The 24,128-nt window shown below is 53.3% G+C and overlaps 7 protein-coding genes and 1 non-coding gene across 8 annotated transcripts; 5 read left to right on the top strand and 3 right to left on the bottom strand.

Annotated features, from left to right (window-relative positions):
• Nucleotides 1-358: 358 nt before the first annotated feature.
• On the top strand, nucleotides 359-2,234 carry J4E88_004919 (uncharacterized protein; the record flags this gene model as incomplete). Its single annotated transcript, XM_049398562.1, has 3 exons — nucleotides 359-1,309; nucleotides 1,358-1,420; nucleotides 1,467-2,234. 3 exons carry the CDS (start codon nucleotides 359-361, stop codon nucleotides 2,232-2,234), a joined length of 1,782 nt encoding a protein of 593 aa, XP_049255242.1.
• Nucleotides 2,235-2,562: 328 nt separating this feature from the next.
• Nucleotides 2,563-3,588, top strand: J4E88_004920 (uncharacterized protein; the record flags this gene model as incomplete). The annotated part of the gene is made up of 3 exons (XM_049398563.1): nucleotides 2,563-2,883; nucleotides 2,941-3,208; nucleotides 3,269-3,588. 3 exons carry the CDS (start codon nucleotides 2,563-2,565, stop codon nucleotides 3,586-3,588), a joined length of 909 nt encoding a protein of 302 aa, XP_049255243.1.
• Nucleotides 3,589-6,335: 2,747 nt separating this feature from the next.
• Nucleotides 6,336-8,141, top strand: MDM34 (ERMES complex subunit; the record flags this gene model as incomplete). Its single annotated transcript, XM_049398564.1, has 1 exon — nucleotides 6,336-8,141. One exon carries the CDS (start codon nucleotides 6,336-6,338, stop codon nucleotides 8,139-8,141), a length of 1,806 nt encoding a protein of 601 aa, XP_049255244.1.
• Nucleotides 8,142-8,552: 411 nt separating this feature from the next.
• On the bottom strand, nucleotides 8,553-8,975 carry J4E88_004922 (uncharacterized protein; the record flags this gene model as incomplete). The annotated part of the gene is made up of 1 exon (XM_049398565.1): nucleotides 8,553-8,975. The coding sequence occupies one exon, from the start codon at nucleotides 8,973-8,975 to the stop codon at nucleotides 8,553-8,555; it is 423 nt and encodes a 140-aa protein (XP_049255245.1).
• A 1,079-nt stretch (nucleotides 8,976-10,054) lies between these two features.
• On the bottom strand, nucleotides 10,055-10,152 carry J4E88_004923. The gene has a single exon. It is a non-coding gene; the product is annotated as a tRNA-Val (tRNA).
• A 505-nt stretch (nucleotides 10,153-10,657) lies between these two features.
• J4E88_004924 (uncharacterized protein) lies at nucleotides 10,658-13,074 on the top strand (the record flags this gene model as incomplete). The annotated part of the gene is made up of 2 exons (XM_049398566.1): nucleotides 10,658-10,791; nucleotides 10,929-13,074. 2 exons carry the CDS (start codon nucleotides 10,658-10,660, stop codon nucleotides 13,072-13,074), a joined length of 2,280 nt encoding a protein of 759 aa, XP_049255246.1.
• Nucleotides 13,075-13,462: 388 nt separating this feature from the next.
• J4E88_004925 (uncharacterized protein) lies at nucleotides 13,463-14,623 on the bottom strand (the record flags this gene model as incomplete). Its single annotated transcript, XM_049398567.1, has 1 exon — nucleotides 13,463-14,623. One exon carries the CDS (start codon nucleotides 14,621-14,623, stop codon nucleotides 13,463-13,465), a length of 1,161 nt encoding a protein of 386 aa, XP_049255247.1.
• A 562-nt stretch (nucleotides 14,624-15,185) lies between these two features.
• On the top strand, nucleotides 15,186-17,467 carry J4E88_004926 (uncharacterized protein; the record flags this gene model as incomplete). The annotated part of the gene is made up of 4 exons (XM_049398568.1): nucleotides 15,186-15,322; nucleotides 15,372-15,570; nucleotides 15,621-15,718; nucleotides 15,766-17,467. 4 exons carry the CDS (start codon nucleotides 15,186-15,188, stop codon nucleotides 17,465-17,467), a joined length of 2,136 nt encoding a protein of 711 aa, XP_049255248.1.
• Between the last annotated feature and the right edge of the window lie 6,661 nt (nucleotides 17,468-24,128).

The following is a 24,128-nucleotide window of genomic DNA, read 5'->3' on the forward strand; positions in this document are numbered from 1 at the left end:
GTCTGCTGAAACCACCTATCGAAGTCAGAACGGTCGTCATATAACCGACAATCAACCTGCGCTCTATTGTGAGGCGACCCCAGAACGTTTGCCTCCAAGATTCCTTGTCTTTCCACGTCAAGACGCTCCGCGACTGTGTGAGCCTTCCGTTGCGACTATTGAGAATGCAGCAGCGGCGAAGATCTTCTTCGAGTCACACTTCAATCAGCTTCTCGGTACCAAGGTCACACCACGATCTATGCGTCGCCGCCAAATGGAACGGAAGGTATTCACTATGGCCATACCAAACGAGCAACGTCACTCCAAAAGGCGAGAATAGTATCTTGCAGAGACACATCATCTGCGTCAAACCCGTGTCATGAAGTCGAATACCCTAGCGCGTCAGACGATGAAAGGCGTGCACATTTCCAATTACGACATCGTAAGAGTCCTCGGGAAAGGTAGCTTCGGTGTTGTGCGTCTCGTCCGCGAGAAGAGCGACAATTGCGGCAGTCTACGCGGAAGCAGCTGCAGTATGGGATATCTCGATGGCTCATTGACGCCAAAAACTGATAGGCCTTCCCCGACCATCCGCAGACAAAAGCAAGTCTTCGCCATGAAGGTCATCAGAAAGTCGGATATGCTTCGCAATAGCCAAGAGGGACATTTGCGAGCAGAGCGAGACTTTCTAGTCGCGTCAGAGAATTCGCGATGGGTAGTTCCCCTCATTTCTGCTTTCCAGGACAACAACAACCTTTACCTCGTCATGGAATACATGATGGGCGGCGACTTCCTGGGCCTCCTTCTTCGCGAAGACATCCTCGATGAGAACGTCGCGAAGTGGTATCTCGCAGAGATGATACTGTGCATCGAGGAGGCACACAAGATGAACTGGATCCATCGCGATGTCAAGCCCGACAACTTCTTGATCACGTCGTCTGGCCATCTCAAGATCTCCGACTTTGGCCTCGCCTTTGATGGGCATTGGGCTCACAACCAGACTTATTACAACGAGCAACGATACGGTCTACTCCGCGACTTGGATCTACATGTCAAAGGCGACGCACAAGACGTTGAAGAAGACAAGGATCGATCAGACGCTCACAAGACCATGAATCTCGTCAATGGAAGCGCAGCGGCCCGCGGTCGTTACCATACCAGACAAGCCTCAACGCATGGACCTATCATCGACTGGTTAAATCGAGAGCAGAGGCGTGAATTCGCCAAGAGTGTCGTTGGTACGAGCCAATATATGGCACCAGAGGTCATACGAGGCGAAAGCTACGACGGTCGCTGTGACTGGTGGAGCATTGGTATTATATTATACGAGGTATGTGGGCATGAGATGTTATGCTTGTTTACACTGACGATTTCGTAGTGCCTTTACGGCTGCACGCCCTTCTTCTGCGATAACCGCCAAGCTACGAAGATGCGCATACTCGTAGGTTTGGCTATTATACGCCGCGTTCTGGTGCTAACTCGCGCAGGATCATAGGAGGTGGCTGCGATTCCCATCTGACCAACGCTATGCCCGTCCCAACATCGACCGCGTCCCACTCATGCCAGTTTCACGCAACGCAATCGACCTCATGATGCGACTGCTCGAGGACAGACAAGATCGTCTCTCAGCTAAGCGATACCGTGAGAACGACTGGGTCCTCCGCGACAAAGCTGCTGGTGCGCGCCGCAATCGTAACGTCAACACCACTGGTCACATTGTTTACCCCAACGATGCCGAAGACATTAAGTCGCACCCGTTCTTCCGCAACATTCAGTGGTCACAACTGCATCTGACTCGTCCGCCATTCGTACCACGCGTTCACGGCGGTCAGCCAATCACCAAATACTTCGACGATGAAGCCGAGATCATGAGCGCGTCTGACCATCTCGACTCTTCAAGCTACGAAGCTCTCGGGGGACTGGCAGACCCTGCGATAGAAGTTCAAGATGGTGAGAATGATGTTACGTTCCCGGTCCAGCCGACTGCCCAGCATGATGGTGCAGCTACGCCCGCTCAAGAAGGGTTCGCTAAGTCATTGCGGGACTTGAAGAGACGCAAACGAGAAAAGAAACGACCGCGCGACAAGCTTCTTCGAGATCCAGATGTCAGCCAAACTGTTCTGGAGATCAGGAAGAAAGGTGCTTTCGTGGGCTACACTTATCGCAGGCCTAGGTTCTCGTTGCTAGACTTGGAGGACAAGATCGCTGCAAGACCTCACATCACACGCGGTGGGATAGTTGCTGCGAGTGCTTAGTTACGTAGGTTCTTTGTGCTCTCTGCGGAGTGTAGGGTTTTTTCGAAATGGATTGTTAAGCTCTTGAGCCCATCGGGATGCGCATGGTCCTGTAATTGCTGTTCGATTATCACTAGAAGATGTACTCTCTCTCACCTTGACCGCCATCTCAGTCTCCCACCTCAGCGGTCAGCATCGCATTGCAGATGCTACTAGCGCCGTCTGGAGCACAGGTGAGATCTATATCATGCCCGTCTTTCTCAGTAACAAAGCTTCCTACACCACACTTTCCGTCTCAGCCTTATCACACAACGATTACAATCAATTAAATACTTCACATATCCCCATCATGATGCTCTCCAGAGCCATTCTGCTATGCCTTACCGCGCTCACCAGCATGGCCGTCGGTACAGCCCCCGCAAGAGAGTCCAACGACCCGATGCCAGACTTTCTCAGCCACAAGGACAAGCCCAAACCCGTCGACAAGCCCACTCTCAATCCTCCAGTCTTGGACGTGAGCGAGTACCTGGTCAAACAGCTGGCGCACCCGACAGTAAACGAGGTCAAAATGTGGAACGACAGCAAGATTAACTACGCGTGCAAGAAGATATTTACTAAAGAAGGCTACGAAGTCGAGGCTATTGAGATGTTCGAGGTTACGTATGAAGATGTGAGTTTGAAATGATGTCTGTTGTTGTTAAATGACGATGTGCTAACGAGTCTGCAGTGCGACGAGACACCATGGGTCATGTGCCGCCACAAAGACGCCTGGTATCAACCTGACCTCATGGAATTCTACATCGGCCTGATTCCCGTCAACATGCGTCGATTCAACCGCCACTTCATCGCGCTGCCGGCCGACGACAAAGGTGGCCGGGATGCTTACAATGACTACGACACCATAGTCTGGAAAGGGCAAGCCAGTCTGCACAGTATCATCGCCGAATCCGCAAAGTCATTGGGCCAGTATGTAGGCGGAGGCTTTCCAATATGGAGTAAGTCACCTCTCGCTCTCCACCATCACTCTTTTTGCTTCTACTGACCACTCGCTATAGGTTCTGGTACTCTCGCTTGGTCCGATCAGACGTGGGCTGACCTCGTTGAGCACAACGCCACAGCAGTGATGAACCCTACGTCTCAGATTTCTCTCGAAGAGGCATTCGCTCAGACTATGGTGCTTGCCATTGCGGAGATGCAGGACGTACCTTTGGGTGCTTTCATCCCCGAGTATAAGAAGATTTCGGTGTTGGTCACCAGCTTGTGGGAGAGCTTCATGTGGGTCTTACTTGTTAGTAACCTGTTATTTTGCCATGAGAGGATTTTGGAGGATAGTCCGGCGGGTTTGCCGGGGCAGCTGCCGGATATTGAGGTCTAGGTTGGCATGTCTGATGGAACTGGTGGTAGCTAGGGAATGATCGAGTTGGCTTCACAAACGGGTCAAGTCAAGGCTGAGCTTGGAAAGAAATCGAGTTCTTCATGTCTTTGGTGGAGGTATGAACATCTATCCAGATACACCCAATCAAAATTAAAAACTATCCCGTCTCCCTCTCTTCCACCACCTCCTCCAATCCGTCCCACCAGCCCCACGTCCGGTATTTCTCCACATATTCTTCAGATGCCGGCCGTATATCGCATACAACACACTGGCTATTACACAAATCGCAATAACGCCCGTAGAAACACCCAGACCGATTGATGCTGGTACGCTAAGACCGCGGTCAGGCTCCGCTGTAATTGAGGGTAGTGTGGTGGGTGAAAAGGCAGTTGCACCAGACGAAGACGAAAAGAGAGTCGTTTGTGGACTGGACGATGGGTCTGGAGGAGGCGTTGTAGCAGTAGATGTAGTGGGAATCACTGAAGATGACTTGTCATCTCCAGCCTCGGTAGTTGAGGTAGTCGTTCCGGCGTCAGTCGTCGAGGGTACTATAGTGGCAGGATCCGGTCTCGTAACTATGGGAAAAGTCTCCAGATCAGTTGGGGTTGTGGGTGTCGCGTCTACGGTAGTCACGATAGTAGGTGCGTCCATGGTAGTCACGATAGTAGTTGCGGGACCCATCGATATGATTATCGGAGGATCACCACCAGTTTTCGTGGATGCCGACATTGTCGCCGAGATAGCTTGTAGGTGTTGCGATGAGCCTAAGTAGTCTCGTGGCTATGTGAGAGAGGAGACGATGGATATGAAGTGACGGTGACATATTGGAGGATTGCGGGAGAGTAGTAGCGACAGAGTACCTAGGTTGTTAGGTGCTTGCTTGTGGAAACGGGATGCGGCATCTTATTTGCGTGGTGGTGTGACGGGTGGGTGTGCTGGCGTGGAGTTTTTGGGATCGCGTGGTGGTGGGTTGTTTGCTTGATCGATATAGAACTGTAATTCTTCTATGGATCAAAGAACGAGATAGATTCCTGGAGTTCATGAAGCATCATAGGTATGTATGTCTTGATGGAAGCTGAACGTATCGCAAAGACTACCTACCTAGGTAGGTAGAGAGTCCTGGAGACAGTGGTTGGCAGATGATATGTGTAAAGTCTACCCCTACGCTCATTTGTATAATCCAAACCCTCATATCTTTTACAACACGCAAATCAACTAATTGGTCGTAGTAGTAGTTCTTTTGTTTGCATCCGCCTGTTGGTGTTCGGGCAGGGCAGCGAGCTCGGTGCTGGAGTCAAGAAGGTCCGACGAACACGGAACTCGGACGTCACCCATATCCGGACTCACTCAACGACCGTTTGTTTCAAGACTTTCCTTCTGCATATACCCCACAGCTGCAATAACGGAACTACATCATGTCAGCCTCGGACGACCTCACGAATCTTGCGACCCCGCCGGCGTGCATTGCAGACTTTTGTCTGATCCCCCTGGGCACCCCCACAGCATCGGTGTCCAAGGAAGTCGCGGAAGTGCAGCGGCTCCTCAAGAAAAGCGGCTTGGATTATTCGATGCATTCCGCGGGGACAACAGTTGGTATGTGCCTGCACACACCCCACCTTCTGAATTCTGTACGCTCTCGCGTGCGAGCCAACCCTCTTCTCGGCCGGTATGCGGGCCTGGTGGCTTGGAAGGTGGAGGGGTATATGGAACATTCTTGAATGTGCATGCTAATTATGGTTAGAGGGCTCGTGGGACGACGTTATGCGGGTCATAGGGCAATGCCATGCGATGCTGCATCAGAATGGGATTGTGAGGATTCAGAGCGATATTCGTGTGGGGAGCAGGACCGACAAGAAGCAAGGATTCAAGGACAAGGTGGACGCTGTGGAGAAGCTGCTCAAGGAGGATCAAGGCGCAGCGTTGTAATGGGCCGAGTATCAGGATGCGCGTGACTGAAGGAATGTGTGTGTTGTCTCAGTTCCAAGGTCGCCAGGTCATCCACGTGTACCAACCACCTGCGATAACGACGGATGCATGAAAACAAATTTCACGACTACAGATGATGTACCCGCGCACGGCAGATCTGCCTGCCAAAGCTCGGATGGTGATTCAAACAATCGGCCGCGGCTATTATTGGGCAATTTCCTACTCGACGGCGTGGAGCTGCTGGGGTAGCTGGGCTATAGCGAAGATGGGGAAATTAGTACCTGACAGGCCAAACGGCAGCGATGGAAGCATATTGTGTTGACATGTGGCTAGACGTAGGGCTTTTTGAAACTTGTCGATCAAGGTGGCAGTGGTGGCAGCGAATCACTCGCAGCGGGATGCTAGTCTGTAACGTAGACGTGCATACAACGGCTCCAGGCTCTTCACCGCCAGTCGCGATGTTCAGGTAGACTAAACCGGATGCGAGGGGCGGGTGCTGTCTGCGCACGGCCGACGAGCGGTTGTGTAAAAAGTTGGCGGCATCATCCTTGACGTCGGTACCTTTCACCCGGAAAATCCCCTCGAGTGCCGCATGTGCTCCAACGCTCTCTCCACCACGACACGCCCATCTATACCTGCCCACACCGCCCGCAATATTCACTGCCCGCCCGTCACCCCGCCCGTCCCGTCCGAAATACGCCCACCCCCCAGAATTGGCCTCGTGTGATCGCATGGCGAATGCACGCGACAGCAGCATCATCTGCCAATCCCCAGCACCCGCGCGGTAACCACGTCGACGCTCCACGCATCAACCACCCACCATGGCCTTCAACTTCAACTGGTCGCCGCTGATAGCCGACACGTCGAGGGCGCGCGACATGCTGACGACGGCCCTCAACAAGTCGCCCAAGCCGCCCATCATCGTCGACGACATCATCGTCACCGAGCTGAATCTCGGCACCACCCCGCCCGAGCTCGAGATACTGGAGATTGGAGATTTGGCGGAGGACCGGTTCAGGGGCATCTTCAAGATGTCGTATGCGGGCGACGCGTTTCTGACGCTCAAAACAAAAGTCCAGGCAAATCCGCTGAAGACGTATCTCTCCAACAAGCCAGACTTTGCGTCACCGCAGCCACTGGCAGCGTCATCGGGCTTGACTATACCGTTGCAAATTACACTGTCCAATATCCGACTGTCTGGTTTCGTCATCTTGGTCTTCTCCAAACAAAAGGGCTTGACGCTGGTCTTCAGGAACGACCCTCTGGATTCGCTCAAGGTCTCGTCGACGTTTGATTCAATCCCCTTTGTGCGCGACTACCTGCAAAAGGAGATTGAGGGCCAATTGCGTGTCTTGTTCATGGAAGATTTGCCAGCTATCATTCACAGGTTGTCACTACGCATGCTGTCGCCCGAGTACCAAGAAATCGAAACAGAAGAGCGGCTAGAGAGCGCCAACGACACCACCGCAGCCATCGATCCCCTCGCATCGCCACCACAAGACGCTGTCGATGCCTTCGGAAACCCACTAGACGAAGCCCAGATCTCGGCCTTGTCGCTCGACTCTGGCGAGATCCACGCCTCCTTCTCCCAGAAGAACATCCTTCGCCTAGCCGCCCTGTCCGAATCGCAACGAACCCTTTCCCTCTTCACACCCGGCATTCGCGATGCCGTCTTCCGAGCGTGGGCAGGTCACCCAGACAGGCCCGAGTCTGGTGCTGCGACACCGGCACTCACACAAGGCAGTTTGTCAAGGATACAGTCGACGTTTGGCAGTCTCAAGTCTGGCGCTTCGTCAGTCGCGTCTGGCAGCACAGGCAATGAGACGCTGAGCTCGCGACCCACCATGGCATCGGCGTACTCGACATCGGCGGGGCTCAGTCTTGGCTCAAGTCGCTCTCGCACTGGCGGCATGCGGAAACGGAAGAAGCGTGTTGTTGATCTACGTAAAAAGGACGGCGTCGACTCGGGCGTCTCTACAGGCGCCAACACACCTTTGCCCAGCGCATACGCCTCCGAGACATCGAGCGTCATACCAGAGGAAAGAGAGGCAGAGGAGGAACTCGCTACCCCACCAACGAGCCCCGCACAACCTGGCATGCGCTTTGAGAGTAGACGTGGCAGTCTGGACATCGGTACGCCAAAACGGATACCCGAAGAACCTCCTGCTTTTGGCCCTCTTCTCGCCCCTGCGCCAGTCCTCTCAGAATCATCGAAGCATGGCAAATCGAAGCAAAAGACCCCACCAGCCGCTCACCTCGAAGACCCATTCATATCCCACACCTCTTCCAGACGTCCGCCGCTGTCGCGCAACAAGCTACGTCAAGCACAGCAATCCACCTCGCCGCTCCTCCGCTCCCTGTCTTTTGACAAAGTCTCATCGCTCTCGGCCCTCTGCTCGCCGCCGCGCACTTCTTCCCCACCGAACGCTGACGTCATGGCCAGCTCCGGCGGCATCCTCGAACAAGCATGGATGACGAAGATGGCGCAGGAGATTGCTCGGAAAGTCCAAGAAGAGAAGGACCGATCGTCTCGGCGACCATCACACACCCGGACGAAGACAGCACCCACAGGAGGCTTTTGGCAGAGCGACGATGAGATCGAAGCACCGCCCGCTTACGTTGCGTAAGCAATGATGAAGTTATGAGCCATGAAGATTTTCACGACGTACCGTCTTCGTACATATTAGTTCTTGCATGTTATTTTTGTCCATCACTTGTTGTTTCTTTTGTCCATTAAACTGCTTGTTAGCATTGGCGTATCAGGATTGGGAAAAGCTCGTTGCCGTTGGATCAACTTGAGTATATAACTTAGGGGGTTAGTGGGGCTCTAAACATAATGAGCGGTGCATAGAAGAGCGATGGAGAGGAAGAGGGCAAGCGCGATATAGTATCGTCGCTTTTACATATCAGACTACTAATCTCATTACCGAAGGCGATGTGAGCGTCGCTAAGAAGAGTATATATCAAATCACTCTCATCTTCACAACAGCATATTCGGTGTACTTGACATCTTTTCTCATTACTCTATTTCACATCCATCAAGGTCCTGGCACAGGGATAGCACCAATCTGCACCATCAGTCCAAAAATATCCGGCTGTCCCAACTCCTCCACAATCTGGCCATTCTCAAACCGGTAAATGTTAAGCGCTGTCATACAAATGCTCATTCCGGTAGGAGCAACGCCCATAAAGGGTCCATTGTGTGTACCGCGTGTTTCGAAGCGACATACGATTTTGTCGCCCTCGGCAATGGTTTCTTTGATCGTCCATTGGATGTCGGGGAAGGCGCTGCGCATCATGCCCAGGATTTGGAGGTAGCCGTCGAGACCTTGGAGAGGAGGGCCGCCGAAGGGGACGTGGAAGGTCGCGTTAGGTGAGATGACTTCTTTTCCAATGGTGACGTCGCCGCTGTTTATGAACTCCGTAAAGCGGGTCAGGTGGGGGAGGAGGGCGGAGGACATTGTCTGTGAGGTGAGTGATTAGAATTGGTGGGTGCTGAGAGAGTGTGGGATGGGGTTCGTTACGTTGTTTGGAGTTGGTGTAGGTTCCTTGCTGGATGGAAATGTTTCTTTTTGCGGACAGCAAGACGATGTAGATTGCAACTACGATCTAAGGGTAGAATTGATAACCTCGAAATTGATGTTGTAGTGATGAGATATGAAACGATCGCGAGTAGCTACGTCTTTATATCACACCTGTTGTACTGTAGTAACCATCCGACAGAAAGCTGAATAATCGCCACTAGACTGCCTTACCAAATCACACGTCTGTGTCGCCTATTCATCACCTAGTAAGTTACCGTCGGTTACTACCGGTTGATTTCGAAAGCTATGGGTCCTAATCGTGGAAGATTCCAAGATTATCCTTAGAGCGTCACCTACGCCGCTATAGGGCCGACGACGGTCTAGCGTGGTAAAGATCGAGGCAAAAATCGCATATACTGATACGTGTCTTGGTGATATATGACGAGAACTGAGTCGTGTTCCTGTAGTTGACGGTTGTTGTGATATTGCACATAGCACGCGACTTGGGGTGTAGACGCGATATCGAGAATTATCAAAGAATAGACAGCTACCTACGCGCATGTGAAAATGCGATAACCAGAACAGTAGCGGCTATATAACTGGAACCTGCCAATCTGAGCAAGATCGGTGCCTTGCATGCGACGTTCGGATGTTGTGCCTTTCGGATGATGTGTCTTCGGATGGTGTACCACCGGATGTAGTGCTAAACGAAAACAAGAGAACGCTGATACACATGGAACTCAGATGTCAGATTCACTGCGAAAGTGCAACCGTTCTTTCACGTTTGTCAAGTCTCCAACGTCCGAAAAGAATAGTGCAAAAGAGGAGGATGCGGGATATTATAGTTCAGAGCAGTACCGACTCGTATCCTACCTACATTGAAATCTGTGTAACGATGTTCCTCCTATCAGTCAAAAATGGACAAAAAATCTGCTAACGCGCAACATTCAAACAGCAGAAGCTTAGACTGGCCAAAAAGAAAATGGCCCGAAGGCCTCACTGAAACCCTTAGGCTTTGACTCATCGGAGGTTTGAACTCCGGACCTTCAGTGTACTAACGGACTTTTGAGGGCCTTTGTTAGACTGACGTGATAACCAACTACACCAACGAGCCTTGCTTGATGAACTTTGGCCAAAAAGACCAAAATATGTACCAAGTCAAAAATTACACTTTTGCGTGGTACAATTTTTACAAGACGCGACGACGACGATGAAGAAGTGAACTTTGATCTTTGGGCCGAAAAGCTAAGCGTTCTACGGTCAAAGTGGGGAAATACATGTCACTGAGCAGACGTGGTTGGGTCAGGGGCCGGCGGTGCGCGATCACGAACCTACCTTTACCTGGGCGGACAAGAACACCAAAGCCCACCAAATACCATGATGATCACTACATTTCCCCTACAGCTGGATCCTGAAGATCAGCAAACCAAGTCCAACCCTTGCCACGATCCGCAAACCGTGGGATGACCTTGAGAACAGAAAAGCCCATGTCCGCTCACGACTTCGGCCCGATACCAGCAATAACCGATGCCAGCGTTGCCGTCCCCGCGTTTTGTTAAGGTGCCCACAATTCCCGACAGCTTCAAACACCGACACGACGCATTGCTTCGAGATGAGGCATGGAAGCAAATGCCCCACAACAGCCTGCTGGCGCGCAGGCGGCCACCAACCCGGATGAGGATGAAGCTTCGAAGATCAAGAGGACGCAGATTGCGTGTTTGAACTGCAGGAAGAGGAAGAGTCGGTGTTTGCTGTAAGTGGCTGAGGTTTCTCGTTTGTTTGCGCGTCGGCGATTTGGAGCTCGCTTGTATGAAGATTGCGCGTGGACAGCTTTTGTCGCGACACCGAATGCGCTTGCATATTGTATGTAAATCTAACGCGGCGTTGCAGCGACTCCGACAACTCGATACCATGCCTGAGGTGCAAGCGCGACAACCTCGAATGCGTACTAGGCGGCAGCAACCGCGGCGGAAGACGCGAGCGCAAGAAGAAACGCGTCGATGAATCGCAGTCGCAATCTGAATCGCTACCACAACAGCCGCTCCCATCGCTGGCGAACACCGCACCTGAAGGAAGCTTTCACACGCTGGGAAATCTCGGTACAACATGGTCGCAAGACCCAGGCGTACAGCCTTTCGGCGAAGAGCTTCAAGCATCACGCTCTGGCTCCTCGAATACCGATGAACTGCCCTTTTCAAATCTGCAGAACCCGTCGGATGCGCTGGGCATACTGGCGAGAGTTGCTGGGGAGTCGAGCTCAAATGACGAGATCAACGGGACGGGTAGAAACAACAGCATAGGACATGCGCGAGGGTCATCTCTCAGCATGCCTGCGCCGCTGTCCTTCTCATACCCGTTACTAGATCGAGGAATACTCACCGTGCATTCTCTATGCCAGCTGCTCGTACGATTCCAACAGCAGTACCATCCATACTACCCACTCGCGCCAGCGCACGCCTTCGAAACATCGCGCCTATCCGACATGGTGAACAAAGAGAAACACCTCCTCACAGCCATCCTCCTCATCGCTTCCAAAGACCTCGTCGACGAACCGCACATCTACGAAGCCTGTTCCGAACACATGAAGAGCCTTGTCTCGACGTTGGCAGCGGGAGGCGATGCTGGCATCGAAGCAGTAGAAGCTCTACTTCTGCTCGCTGAGTGGGCGCCGTATACACAGCGTGGTTCTGGCAAGGTTGGAAAGGGAGAGGAAGATAAAGAGAGCTGGATGCATGTTGGTCTTGCTCTGAGGATCGCGTACTTCCTTGCTCTCGATCGGTACTCGTTCCGTTTCGTGGATCAGGGCAAGGATCCGGACCATCATCGCAAGCGCCTCATTTGGACAGCGGCATATGTGTCTGACCGCCACATCAGCATCAGAATCGGGAAGGCGTTCTGGTCGCGTGGACCGGGGCCTTTGACAACGCTGCGAAGAGAGGATTACCCATCGTTGATCCCCAAGAGCCCGAACGAAGAGGACCATGCTTCCATCTTCCAGGCAAACCTCGAACTCACGCAACTGTTCAGCAACGTCCACGATACTTTGTATTCGAACCCTAGCTCAAGCTTCCGATCGCAGATGAGCGGCAGCTACATCAAATTCATCGACGATTTCCGGTCAGCGATATACGGGTGGAAGAGCGTCTGGGGTACACTAACATGCTCCCCACCGCTCAAAGCATGTCTACTTATGTCATACGACTACCTCCGTCTCTACACCAACGCCTTCGCCTTCCAAGCCACCGTCCTGCGCGCACTACCCTCCTCATCAACATCCACTGACCCCGTAGTCGGCACACCAGCCACCATGGCAAACGGCCGCATGCAAGTGCCCCAGCGCGTCTTCGTAAACAACGTCGGCGCAGTAGGTGACGCGCGCTTCATCTACGAAGGGCTCGACGCCGCAAAAGCTATCCTGACTACCGTGAACAACTTTGTCGATCCAGAACGTTCCCTACGGTTTATGCCACTGAGATACTACCTCTACCTCGTCTACGCGGGCGTCTTCCTCTACCGCGCCCGCTGCACCGGCGTCATAAGCGCAGACGAAGACCGCGCCATCCGCGCCATGATCAACGAAACCGTCGCGCGCCTCGAGCGCAGCGCCGTAGGAGCCGGCGCTGGCATCCAGCACCCCGGGTCCCGCTACTCACAACTCCTCAAGCTCCTCTGGGCGAAAGTGCCAAAGAAAGATAAAGCGAGTCGCTCTTCTTTCCGCCACCCAGGCACGCATATTGCTAGTAATCCGGTTGACCAGAATGGGTTCCCTCAGCATCCTATTGTGGGGGCGAGTCCGCAGGCGAGCAGTAATGGGACGGGGGAGAGTCCGGCGCTTACGGAGCAGATGGGCGATTTTGGGTGGACGGATTTGGGCGCTGTTAATGAGTTTGCGGTGGGTGGTGGTGGGGGGAATGCGCCGGCGGATGATGCGGCGTTGTGGAATGGGTTTTTGCCGCTGGATATGGGGTGGAATGCTCAGGGGTTGGGGTTTGAGGGTATGGGGTTTGATTCTAATGAGCTGGGCATGTTGTTCTAGTTGAGACGGAGTGGTCGTTGAAAGGCGAATGATTGTGTATCACGAAGCATGGGTGCTTGTGAAAAATAGCAAGGCCTATCTTGTTAGATTGTTCAAAACCTCTGTGAACGCCTCCAGCGAAGTTTGATACTCGAAGGTCAAAATTCTCACTCATACGGAAAGTCAATAGGATACTCATGGGCGGGGTCTCATTCCATTTTGTGATAAAGTTGGGCTATGCTATCCATACGTGGAAGCGACATGCCTTGCATACCGCAGAGGCTGCGGAGATAGCCAGCCAATTCCCCTATATATCATACCATCTCGTTCTTCGTGGAAGTAGTATACAAGTGTCGAATGCAAGAAAGAAAAAAAGAAGAGAAGATCCGTAATCAGACGTATGCTAGTTTCACTTGCGCTTCCCAGCTTTTGACCGCGTCGTCGGTCGCGATGGAGCGGCTTTAGCTTGACTTGCAGCTGTAGGTGCATCAAACGACCTTGTCGCCTTCTTCTTGAGCACCTTTGTAGAGCCTTCGACGCTGGGCTCGTCTTCTGCCTTCCGCTTAAGAGAGGACTTGTTTGTGTTGGTCTCGGCGACGCGGACGCTGCGTTTGAGGTCGGATGAAGGCGGTGATGGGGGCTGTTGCGTTGTTCCTTCCATCGTGTCGTCCTCTTCTTCCGCAGTGGTCTCTCCGTTCTTCCCGTTGCGCTGTTGGGCTACCCACGAAAGAAGCTTCTCTTCTGCTTCCGCATCGTCTTCGTCCTCTTCCCCACCTAGCATTGCCTCTGCCATCTCGCCTGCGATATCATCACCCGCGTCATTGTCTGTTGCCATGCGCATCGCAAACTCGAGCAGCTGTTGGGGGTCCATGCCGGTGAGCGGTCCGCCAGTAGCAGCGAGTTGCCGTTGCAATGCTGCCAGTAGCGCGTCCTGTGGTATGCCGCCTTCTCCCTGGTCCATGCCGTCGTCACCTTCGTCGTCGTCGACGTCTTCGTCATCGTCGTATGGAGGCGATGCGGGCTCCGTGACAAAGGCCATCTTTGCCTTTCCTTTGCCTGGCCGTGAAGACAGCGCTCCTGGTGAGCTCGGTGGTGAGCCTTTCGCCCATTCTGGTATGTCTGCGAGCTTCTCCCTCCAGTTCTTGAACAAAGCATATGGTTGCGCATTGTCGTCGAGGGTCTTGGGCTTGATTCCACGGCTTGCCTGTGAGCGCCAAACTATAGGCGAATGTCCCAGCGGTGTTGTCTCTGACTGTGTGTTCACGCTATCCTTGGCCAATCTCTTCCTGGCCGGTGCGCTCTTCACTGCCCGCTTCCTCTTCAAGCCTGCTTTTGCGCCCTTGACATCAAGCGCTTGGAACTTGGTGTCATCGTAGCCATCTGACGCGTACTCGAGATCGTTGAAGTAGTCGAAGCGGTCCCAGTCGTCTTCCATGTCCTCATCGCCGCATGTTGCTGGTGGCGGTGAGGCGACGGCGTGCTCTGCAAGGTCGTCGGCGGCCATGTATTCGTCTTCGACGTAGAAGAAGTCGCCTTCATAATCATCGTAGTCATCGTCGTAATCGCTCATGTTGGGGAGGATCGGTGGTCGTGTATGCGATCACATGCGCTGAGTGCGGTCGAGGACGTCGTTTGCGATGCGATGCGCGACCGTACAGTTTCGTGGCGCGAAAGGTGGGGTGATGACAGAGGTGATGGCAGAGGTGACGACGTGATTGCGCTCATGCGTGGTTGGGGCGTAGGGTCGAGTCGAGGTCGCGCAGTCGGGGTGAGTAAGGGTATGACGCGGGCGTGCAGAGCGCTCCTCTCCTCCCTGAGTGCACGGTGGTCATCCGCGCAACCCCAAGCCACCCATTCGAGGGAGTCGAGGCCGGCAGAGAGAAGACAACTCGGCATGTGTGACTGCCCGTGCAACTCCAGATGCCGCCTTATGCTCCTTCCCTATCGAGGGGCCCGAGATGCAACTTCCGCAACTGTTTGCTACAGTAAACACGAAGCGCGCCTTCCCCGCGAACGGCTCCACGCGGCTTAACAACACCGAGGCTCCCCAAACTTCCTTCCGCCATGCCACGAACAAAGTGCTTCTGTAGCTGTGCAATCAATCTTTTTGCTCCATATACCCATTTGTGACCATGCGTGCCTTTAGAAAGTCCACTCACCTCTCGCGCCAGCTTCTTGCTACCAATGGCGCCCGCTACAACTCTACCATTGCGCCCGCTGCCAAACCGCTTACTTCTGTCCTCATAGCGAATCGCGGAGAGATTGCACTGTGAGCGTTTTCAAAAATATCCCCAGCTCCAGAACTAACGCGGTTTCAGGCGAGTTGGAAGAACAGCTTCAGAATATGGCATCAAGACCACGACCCTCTTTACCGACCCAGATGCCCGATCGCAACACGCGCTGAGCTCCCCCTACGCCGTAAACCTTGGAGATCCTTCCGCATATCTTGATGGAGACCGCATAATACAGATCGCGAAAGAGCAGGGCTGCCAGGGTATACACCCGGGCTACGGCTTTGTAAGAGCTCATCTGAATGGCGTGATGGAATAAGGCTAACAGGAAGATAGCTGAGCGAGAACCCTACATTTGCAAGGAAATGCACAGATGCTGGCCTCACATTCATCGGACCGCCATGGCAAGCAATCGAGTCCATGGGGAGCAAGAGGTAGGTGACCAGCATATACTGTAGACGTCGTGACTAACACATAGAAGTGAGTCGAAAGACATCATGACCAAAGCTGGCGTTCCCTGTATCCCAGGCTACCACGGTTCCGAACAAGACCCAGCGTACCTCAAAGAACAGGCCGCGAGCATCGGCTACCCCGTACTCCTCAAAGCCGTCAAGGGTGGCGGCGGCAAGGGTATGCGCATCGTCAACACCGAAGCCGAGTTCTTCGACCAACTCGCGTCGGCAAAATCAGAGGCGCGGAACTCTTTCGGCGACGAAGTCATGCTAGTGGAGAAGTACATCACCACGCCTCGCCATATCGAAGTCCAGGTCTTCGCCGACAAGCATGGCAACTGCGTTGCGCTTGGGGAGAGAGACTGCAGCATACAACGCCGGCATCAGAAGATCCTGGAAGAGTCACCAGCACCCCATCTGGATGAGGCTATCAGGCAGGACATTTGGGAGAAGGCGAGACAAGCTGCACTCGCAGTGGGGTACGAAGGAGCGGGCACAGTCGAGTTCATCTTTGACAACGAGACGGGCGAGTTCTTCTTCATGGAGATGAACACAAGATTGCAAGTCGAACACCCTGTCACAGAAATGGTGACTGGTGAGGATCTTGTGAGATGGCAACTTATCGTTGCCGATGGCGGGAAGCTACCTCTTACCCAACACGAGATTGAACAGAGGATTAAGGAGAGGGGTCATGCTATCGAAGCGCGCATCTACGCCGAGAACCCAGACATGAACTTCATTCCCGACTCTGGTCTTTTGCTCCACCTGAAGACCCCAACACCCACGTCCACCGTTCGTATCGACTCTGGTTTCATCGCTGGTGACGAAGTGTCCTCTCACTACGACCCCATGATCTCCAAACTCATCGTTCAAGGCCCGACACGCGAGGCTGCAATCCAGAAGCTTCGGGCTGCCCTAGAAGAGTACGAGGTCGCGGGCCCTATAACAAACATCGAATTCATCAAGCGCATGTGTGTATCCCCAGACTTCGTCGCCGGCGACGTAGAAACGGGATACATCCAAAAACACCACGCCGAGCTCTTCACGCCCGAGGCCCCAGCACCAGAAGTCTACGCACAAGCCGCCCTTGGCCTTGCGCTACAAGAGATCTCAGCATCAAGAGGAGACGTATGGACCGGACCGCCCGTGACAGCCGTAGGATTTGGCTTCAGCAGCTCATACCAACAGCGCGAGTTTAACCTCATCGAGACCCCCGCCGACGGCAAAGGCGAAGCCACAGCAACAAAAGTCAGCATCCGACAAACTAGCCCCCAGCAATTCGACATCAGCATTGGCGACAAGACATACAGCAACGTCACATCCACCTTCTCCCCTTCCAACAACACACTCACATCTTTCTACCCCCACACCCGCCTAGCAACAACCTTCATCCGCGACGAAGACCGCCTCACCCTCTTCCACCTCGGCCGCCAGTACCGCCTCAAACTCGCCATGCCGGAGTGGACAAAGAAGGCGCTCGGCGTCAAGGACGTGGCCAACAGCGTCCTCGCCCCCATGCCCTGCAAGGTCCTCAGAGTGGAAGTCGAAGAGGGTCAGGAGGTCAAGAAGGACCAGGCGCTTGTTGTTATTGAGAGCATGAAGATGGAGACTGTGATCAGGAGTCCGAGTCATGGGATAGTGAAGCGTATTGTTCATGGCAAGGGCGATTTGTGCAAGGCGGGGACTGCGTTGGTGGAGTTTGAGGAGCCGGAGGGGGAGGCGAAGGAATAATTCTTGTTTAGAAAAAAAGCCAGGCTGTATATATGAGCGCGAAAATATGAGATCTTATGAGTTACGATGCTCTGTTCAGGGTGTGGTGTTGAGGCGGAATATTTTTTCAAGTGCAATTGTGGTTGCAACGTGTGAAATATCAGGGCAAGTACAACAACAGACAGCCACGACCACAAGGCTTTACGCGACATCACAAGCACTTTAGGCGATCATTCTGACATTGGTCATCTCACCCTGATGTACACGCCTTCTTCCTGCGACTTGTTGTTGCGCCGTGCTATTTGATTGCATCCGGTATGCGTCAACTATCTGCACCAATAGCCATAAACAATTTCGCTCGCAGTATACCGTCGAGTTCCGGAAGGCTTGTGCAGCGCGATAACACCAGAGATGAAAACAAATAACGTTGCCAGATACCAGTGTCACATACATGTACTAAGTTTTGGTGTTATACGTCTTCCTGCGGAGTGGTCCATGAGGAAAGGAAGGAAGATGTGCAACTACGCAGCAAGTATTTCATCACGGCAGTGGAGATTTTCAAGGTTGTCAAGGTTGTCACAAGCTATAGTTTATTGTTCGTACACGTGCTCAAGATATTGATATTCAACCAGTGCACTCTAGACGATGGGGAGATGCGCCGTAAAGACGACCAAGCTCAGACTTATCGATGTATGGGCATTGTGATGTTATAGAGACAGACGTCTCGTTTGCATAACGCATGACACATGCGAGACGCCTGTCTCTATAACATCCCAACGCCCATACAGCACTAAGCGGAGCGCGCATTATACAGCGTACGATCTCACCGTCTGGATTTTCTACGTATCATAGTATTGTAGCAGCCTCGCATACCTGAGGTAGCTGCACCGTTTGTGTACGCACTGCGCGGCACCCTCAATTCGCTTCTCAATTCACAAGAGAGACCGTGATACTGTGCGTAGCACGAGCCTACCGATCGTTGTTCTCTGCGTCCTTGCCCAGGTATCAACTTCATGTTCGTCTATCCAAGGTGTTGAGCTCGGCGGAGCAATTGCACCAAAGTCGATGGTAGGCGCGAGGGAGGTGTGGAAGACGGACGAGGAAGGTGTGGTACGCAGATACGGCGGCCATGAGGTGTTGTGAGCGGCCCCATGGTAGGATCTCCTGTGTAGTAATCATGTAAGTGAGGTATGGTGGATGTACATAGATGTATATGGGTTAAGACCGTAGGAAGATGATGATCTGGTCTTGCCCTTAGTTCGTAGAAGCGTACTGGATCTCCCGCTCGTACTGATCGTAGGCATTGGGCCGTGATGGGATAGCTGGTCTGGTACCCGGCTGGAGAAAATGCACCAGAAAACAAGAGTCGTGACTAGGGAGACGTGGCCATGACCTCAGTAAACATCGTGTTGTCCTCTGGACAGGACACGTCCTTGTACGTCAGCAGCTGGCACTGCTGGTATTCATGACCTCTCTGATCAAGGCATCGCTGTGCAGAGCATCTCGACTCCCAGTGCGGATCGGATGGGCACTTACTGGGCCTCCCTCCCGCCCTGGATTTCGCGATCAGTCATCGATCTTGAGCACCATTGTATGGGGAAGCCCTCCGCGGCCCACATTAAGCTGACACCCAGCGAGTCTGATCTTCACCAGGTCTGGCGAGACCACAAAAGGTTCGCGGAGCCGGTCATGGCTGCACGCATCAGCTGTTCATACTGACGACTCTGTAACGGGGCAATGAGGCCGACGACTGTAATGACGAGGCTTCCCCTCCAGTGCATGGCAATGCAGTCCGTGACTTCGAAACGCCCAAGGCAGTAACTCCCCCACCTCAACACTGCAGTAGTCTGTGGCGAAGAAAGTTTCCAATCAGGTATTCTAGTCATCTCTGGTGCCGGACTTGCGGTTTACTACCCTTGCCCAACCTGTGACTGGTTGGAGGCGCAAGTTGGGCTTGCTTCAGAACAAGTTGCTTTAGGCCACTGGCAATCCCGGTAGTTGGCCTCCCTTGCTCCTCCCGTGGACCAGGAACATCCTGTGAGCAAACTTGGCCAACGGGATGACTGCCAGCTCATCTATGTTCCCCGCACACTTGCGTTTCGCTTCACGCCTCACTTGCTTTTGAGTAGTCGTTACGAGGCCTGGATCTCTCTCGGATCAAGGCGGACAGTTAGAACAACGGCAGGTTGATGCTGATCTTGGGTAGCAATCGCATGTATAGTAAGCCGCAGTGTGACGCGTCAATAGGTGGGCCGATAGGGTAAAGAGCGTTGAGATCTGATGAGAACTACACTACAGTGTATGTTGGGGTTTGACTGTACCGACCGTGAGGGTCGATGATGAGATGGTTTGAGCCGTTAAAGGTTATCAAGCTACACAGGTGGTTGGGAGCGGGCGATGGTGTTTGTCAGTCGAAATCAGGCAATCACTGACGACTACTCTTCCGATTCATCATCCAGAATGGAGCAAGCGGACCGAGTATCTCGAAACGTTCAAACTTCATGCGGCGCAATGCGAGTGTTCCAACCCGGGGCATTCCTCCGCTGCGCATGTCAAGAGTGGCACACCGGTTGTTGTTATCAATGAGGGCGTTCTCAGCGGCACGCGCATGCGACGTGCTTTTAATCAGAAAACCCTGATCTTAAGCCTGATGCGTTCCCACCAACGGCATTCCAGAAGGATGTTGCGGCTTGTAGAGACTGTATTGTGACATCTTTGACTGGCAAGATGCTCCCAGCGCGACAACCGGTCGATAATTGCCAGGTCGTACGACCAGGTTGAAACAAGACGAGGGAGCCCAGGCAACCAGATCCTAGGTGAAATACAAGGCTGTTGGCGAGAGAGATGTTAGCCTCGATCGTTTGAGTTTGGAGGCGCCCGGCTGTCAATGCGGGACGCGATCTTGAAACACCAGTCTGAGCATCTTCTCGAACATGTCAACGTTTCATGAGATCTCGGTATCTTCGAACCGACAATTGCATCGCATACACTACAACTATGCGCTATGCGTCGGCTCGCAGGTCTTCGCATGTTCCGAAGGCGCAGAAGTATCAGCGGTACGTGGTGATCCCAAAGCTATTTCGAGTGACGAAATATCTGTGTAAGTTTCGGGGCTGCTGTACTAGGTTCAATGTCGTGAAACCAGTCCTTTGGGATTATTCAAGTCCGATCTGCTGTTACACGCTACACGTGGCGCATGGGGATGTAGTTCCGGTTCTCGTTTGTGGTCGCGTTCAGCGCTCTGGATGTGCTATGCGCAGCAAGGAGAAGGACGTGAAGAAGATGCAACCAAAAGGAGGCTGAGCTCGGCGCTTTGTTCACTTCACGTGCACCGAACGGGCTTACGGAGGAGATTGCAGATCGTGATCAGTTAATTCTGCCATCAATCGACACTCGGTCGCGCCGAGATGACTTGATGAGGGCCCTCCAGTCAGACTTGAAATGACGATATGGGAAACTGCGCATGAACAGAGCAAGCGTATCCGGTGTACATGCGGTTGCAAGGCTGTTGCGTCAGAGCTCTTGACTCGAGTTCGCGAAAAAGCATGGAGCATAGGGCGAGCACAATGGTCACCGCTTCCTTCCAGAAGGCCGCTAGAAGGTTACTAAGATCGTGAAACGTGACCCAGGGCCAATTACAAGTCGTATCGCGACTGGAGTACGCACACAGCTCCAGTTAGGCAAGCCTCAAAGTTATTTTTTCTGCAGCGTAGGGCGGACTGCATCTGACAGAAGGGCCGACTTCGCATGGTCCCAATCTCTAATGCAATGCATCTCATGCAGTGCTGATTCTAGGACCAAATATGGGTGCACGTACTGATGCCTTCCAAGAGCAATCTCTCGACCAGCTTGTGGACCGAAAATTCATGTACGAGTATCGTGAGCCAAATCGGCGCCAGTAACAATGTCATGTAAGATCCGGAAGAAGGTGAATGTATGACCGAGCGCATTTGAGCCGAGATAGAGCCAGCAGTACGCACCCGCATGATATCGACAACCCAGCCACCAAGAATTCCACCGAGAAGGCCATCTCCTGATACTTTGCCAAGCGCATATCAAGAAGGCTCGGTTGTGGGTCGCATATGGAACTGGCTGTTTCTATTCCAGTCACGCGCTTCGGAGAGATGCGTTGTAGAAATAAAACATACGCGTCATTAAATCAATGTGTTACAAGCTGCTTGGATAACGGCAACAGATATACATAGAACGCGGGATCACACCGTCCTTCGATGTGTTTGTTGTTGTGGCTTCTCCATCGAGAATATCGAAGAGGCTGGGCCTAGATGGCTGATAAGCCGAGGCGGCCCATTCGCACAGTAGGGTGGTAGCTTGATGCAGTGCATCGGGAGCTAGCGCTGACTGACATCATGGAAAACAGCGGTTAACGTGACGCTGCATCCATCAGCCCATGTCGAATCCTTTCCACAAGTGTCCGCTCGAATCAGTGCCGCCGCAAGGCCTGGTGAGAGAACAGGGAAAGGACGGGAGACCGGCCGGACCTTGTTGCAGCTCGATGATATCGACTGGGATGGCACGGAGCACTCCGTCTCATGATTAAAGCCGGCAGAAGGAGAGTACTCCTTGAGCCAATGAGCACAAAGCTGTCGCCTGTCAGAAATGCCGCTTATGCAGTAACGTTCGCAAGTGAAGGCTCGGCTGGAGAAATAGCGATTTCAAAGCAGGACGAGAAGGTCTAGTCCTTCACTCCCAAATTGCGAAACTTGTGGCACTGCGGCATCTTGGGCGCGTACTCGTGTTCGGCACAATGCTTGCCTGGAGCCCACTCATGATATACCCCGGGAAACAGATGTCGGATAGGCACCACGACCCTCAAGGGATGCGGGAAGCAAGGTCGAGGGGGCCTGGAGATCTTCCAAGCGGGTGGGTGACTGGAGCTCGCATCACCAGCATCAAGATCTTATCGCACAATCTGATAGACATTCCTGCATCGCTTTTTTGGATGTGACTGATATCTGCCGATAGAGTTGCAATAAGCAAATGCAGGCCTAGGCCCATCAAAGCTGCCTAGCCTATTTCACACGACAGCTGCCGCGAGCGGAGAAAACTTGATAATGTAAAAATGGTCGTTATGATGGGGCTCACCTGCCGATCGCTCCCCGGTCAGTCAATAAGCAGAGAACCTTCGGTAGATGAACCATCGGGGCCTGCAACCGCACTTCGCATGTCATGGTAGCTTTATGTGACGTTATTTCCACGCGCGATATCACGAATCGGGGATACGCGGTAGTGGTAGCGGTGGTTTGCAGCATCATCCAGTGTGCAATGCTGGTGGTGGGCGAGAGACTTGCGGGACGAGTCGGATCCATGTACGGTAGCGTCGCGCACCTTGTCCCTTGTGATCGTCGACCGTTGATGCCCAGGCATGTATCCCTGCTTCCCGCGAGCGGACAACGGTGTGCAAAATGTGGTTGGCCAAAACGATGGCCTGTCAACCAAATAACCGTACGCGAAGGCAACAACCATGACGCCCTCGCGATATTGGGCGTAACAGAGCTTTCTTGTTTAACGGTTATCATGGAAGCGACACCACGAACGGAGTTGGAGGCTGTTGTAGAACCAGGCGGCGGGCGACGCGCGAGAATGTCGACGAGCCACCCCAGCTGACCTTGGCCGTCATGCACGTCGCCGTCAGCCGTGTTTGCACCACGTTGCGGAGACACACAGCTAATCATTACATATGGGTGGAGTGAAAAGAGCAACCCGATGTAACACGGCATCGTTTTCGCTGACGAGATCGACATGGCTATGTCCACATCTTGTGCAACTAGTGCAAGCGTGGCTAATCGTCAAAGCGTGAAGAGGCGCCGCCTGAGGGTGTTCAGGAGGAGTTCGGCTTGCACAAAGTTGGCAGTGAAGATTTTGAATTGCCAAATCCGCAGTGGATGCGCATGCTGACGGTGAGAGAGTGAATGCGCGCGCCCTTGTGCGCCGCGAGTTGGGCGGCGGAGGTAGTCACCAAGTGTTGTGTTGTATCGAAATGTAGCGGGCGGCGTCAGAATAGAGTTGATGGTCGCTCGGTACCTGACCTATCTCCCTTGTCGTGAACAAGGCCAGCAAGCGTGCTCCCAGGGTTTCTCCGCACTGCGAACGCCTCGCTCGGAACTTTTACAAGCCCAGGTCCCATGGCACGATCTTGACAGGGAGGGTAATGCTCACAACATGGAACGGCGCGCTGTTTCCAACGCGATCTTCTCGAAGCCTGGCAGCGAGACATGCCGAACAGAACAAGAGTATTTGTGTTGGTCGCGTCTCGTGTTTCAGTGCGCATGTGATACGTGAGGACAAGCGCGCAGAAGCAGGCTTGAGACGTCCGAGAAGGGCACGGCATTACAGCATTGAATTGACGCCGGAAGCGATGGAGCAAATGCACCGAGACGGCTGCAGACGTGTATTGCTATCGCGATGGGCTAAGCGGCTATTCGCCCGGATGTTGTCGCGGAGGTTATCGACGCGTGTTGCTCGCGTTGAGCATGAGGGCAATTTTACTGGGAATAGCCACAGCAGCAATTGGATGGCAGGGCTGACTGGCGCATTGAAGGCGGTCCTGCCACGATGCGGCCCCTGAAGCAGCAGTTTGCTCGGTGGCATGGCTCCGCAGAGGTTGCGAACCCGACGTCCCAGGGCCGATCAGCGGCGATTTGAGCAGGCAGCCCATGACCCG

The sequence above is a fragment of the Alternaria novae-zelandiae genome (genome assembly GCF_023758075.1).
Source record: "Alternaria novae-zelandiae strain BMP 2774 chromosome Unknown scaffold_9, whole genome shotgun sequence".
Lineage (NCBI taxonomy): Eukaryota > Fungi > Ascomycota > Dothideomycetes > Pleosporales > Pleosporaceae > Alternaria > Alternaria novae-zelandiae.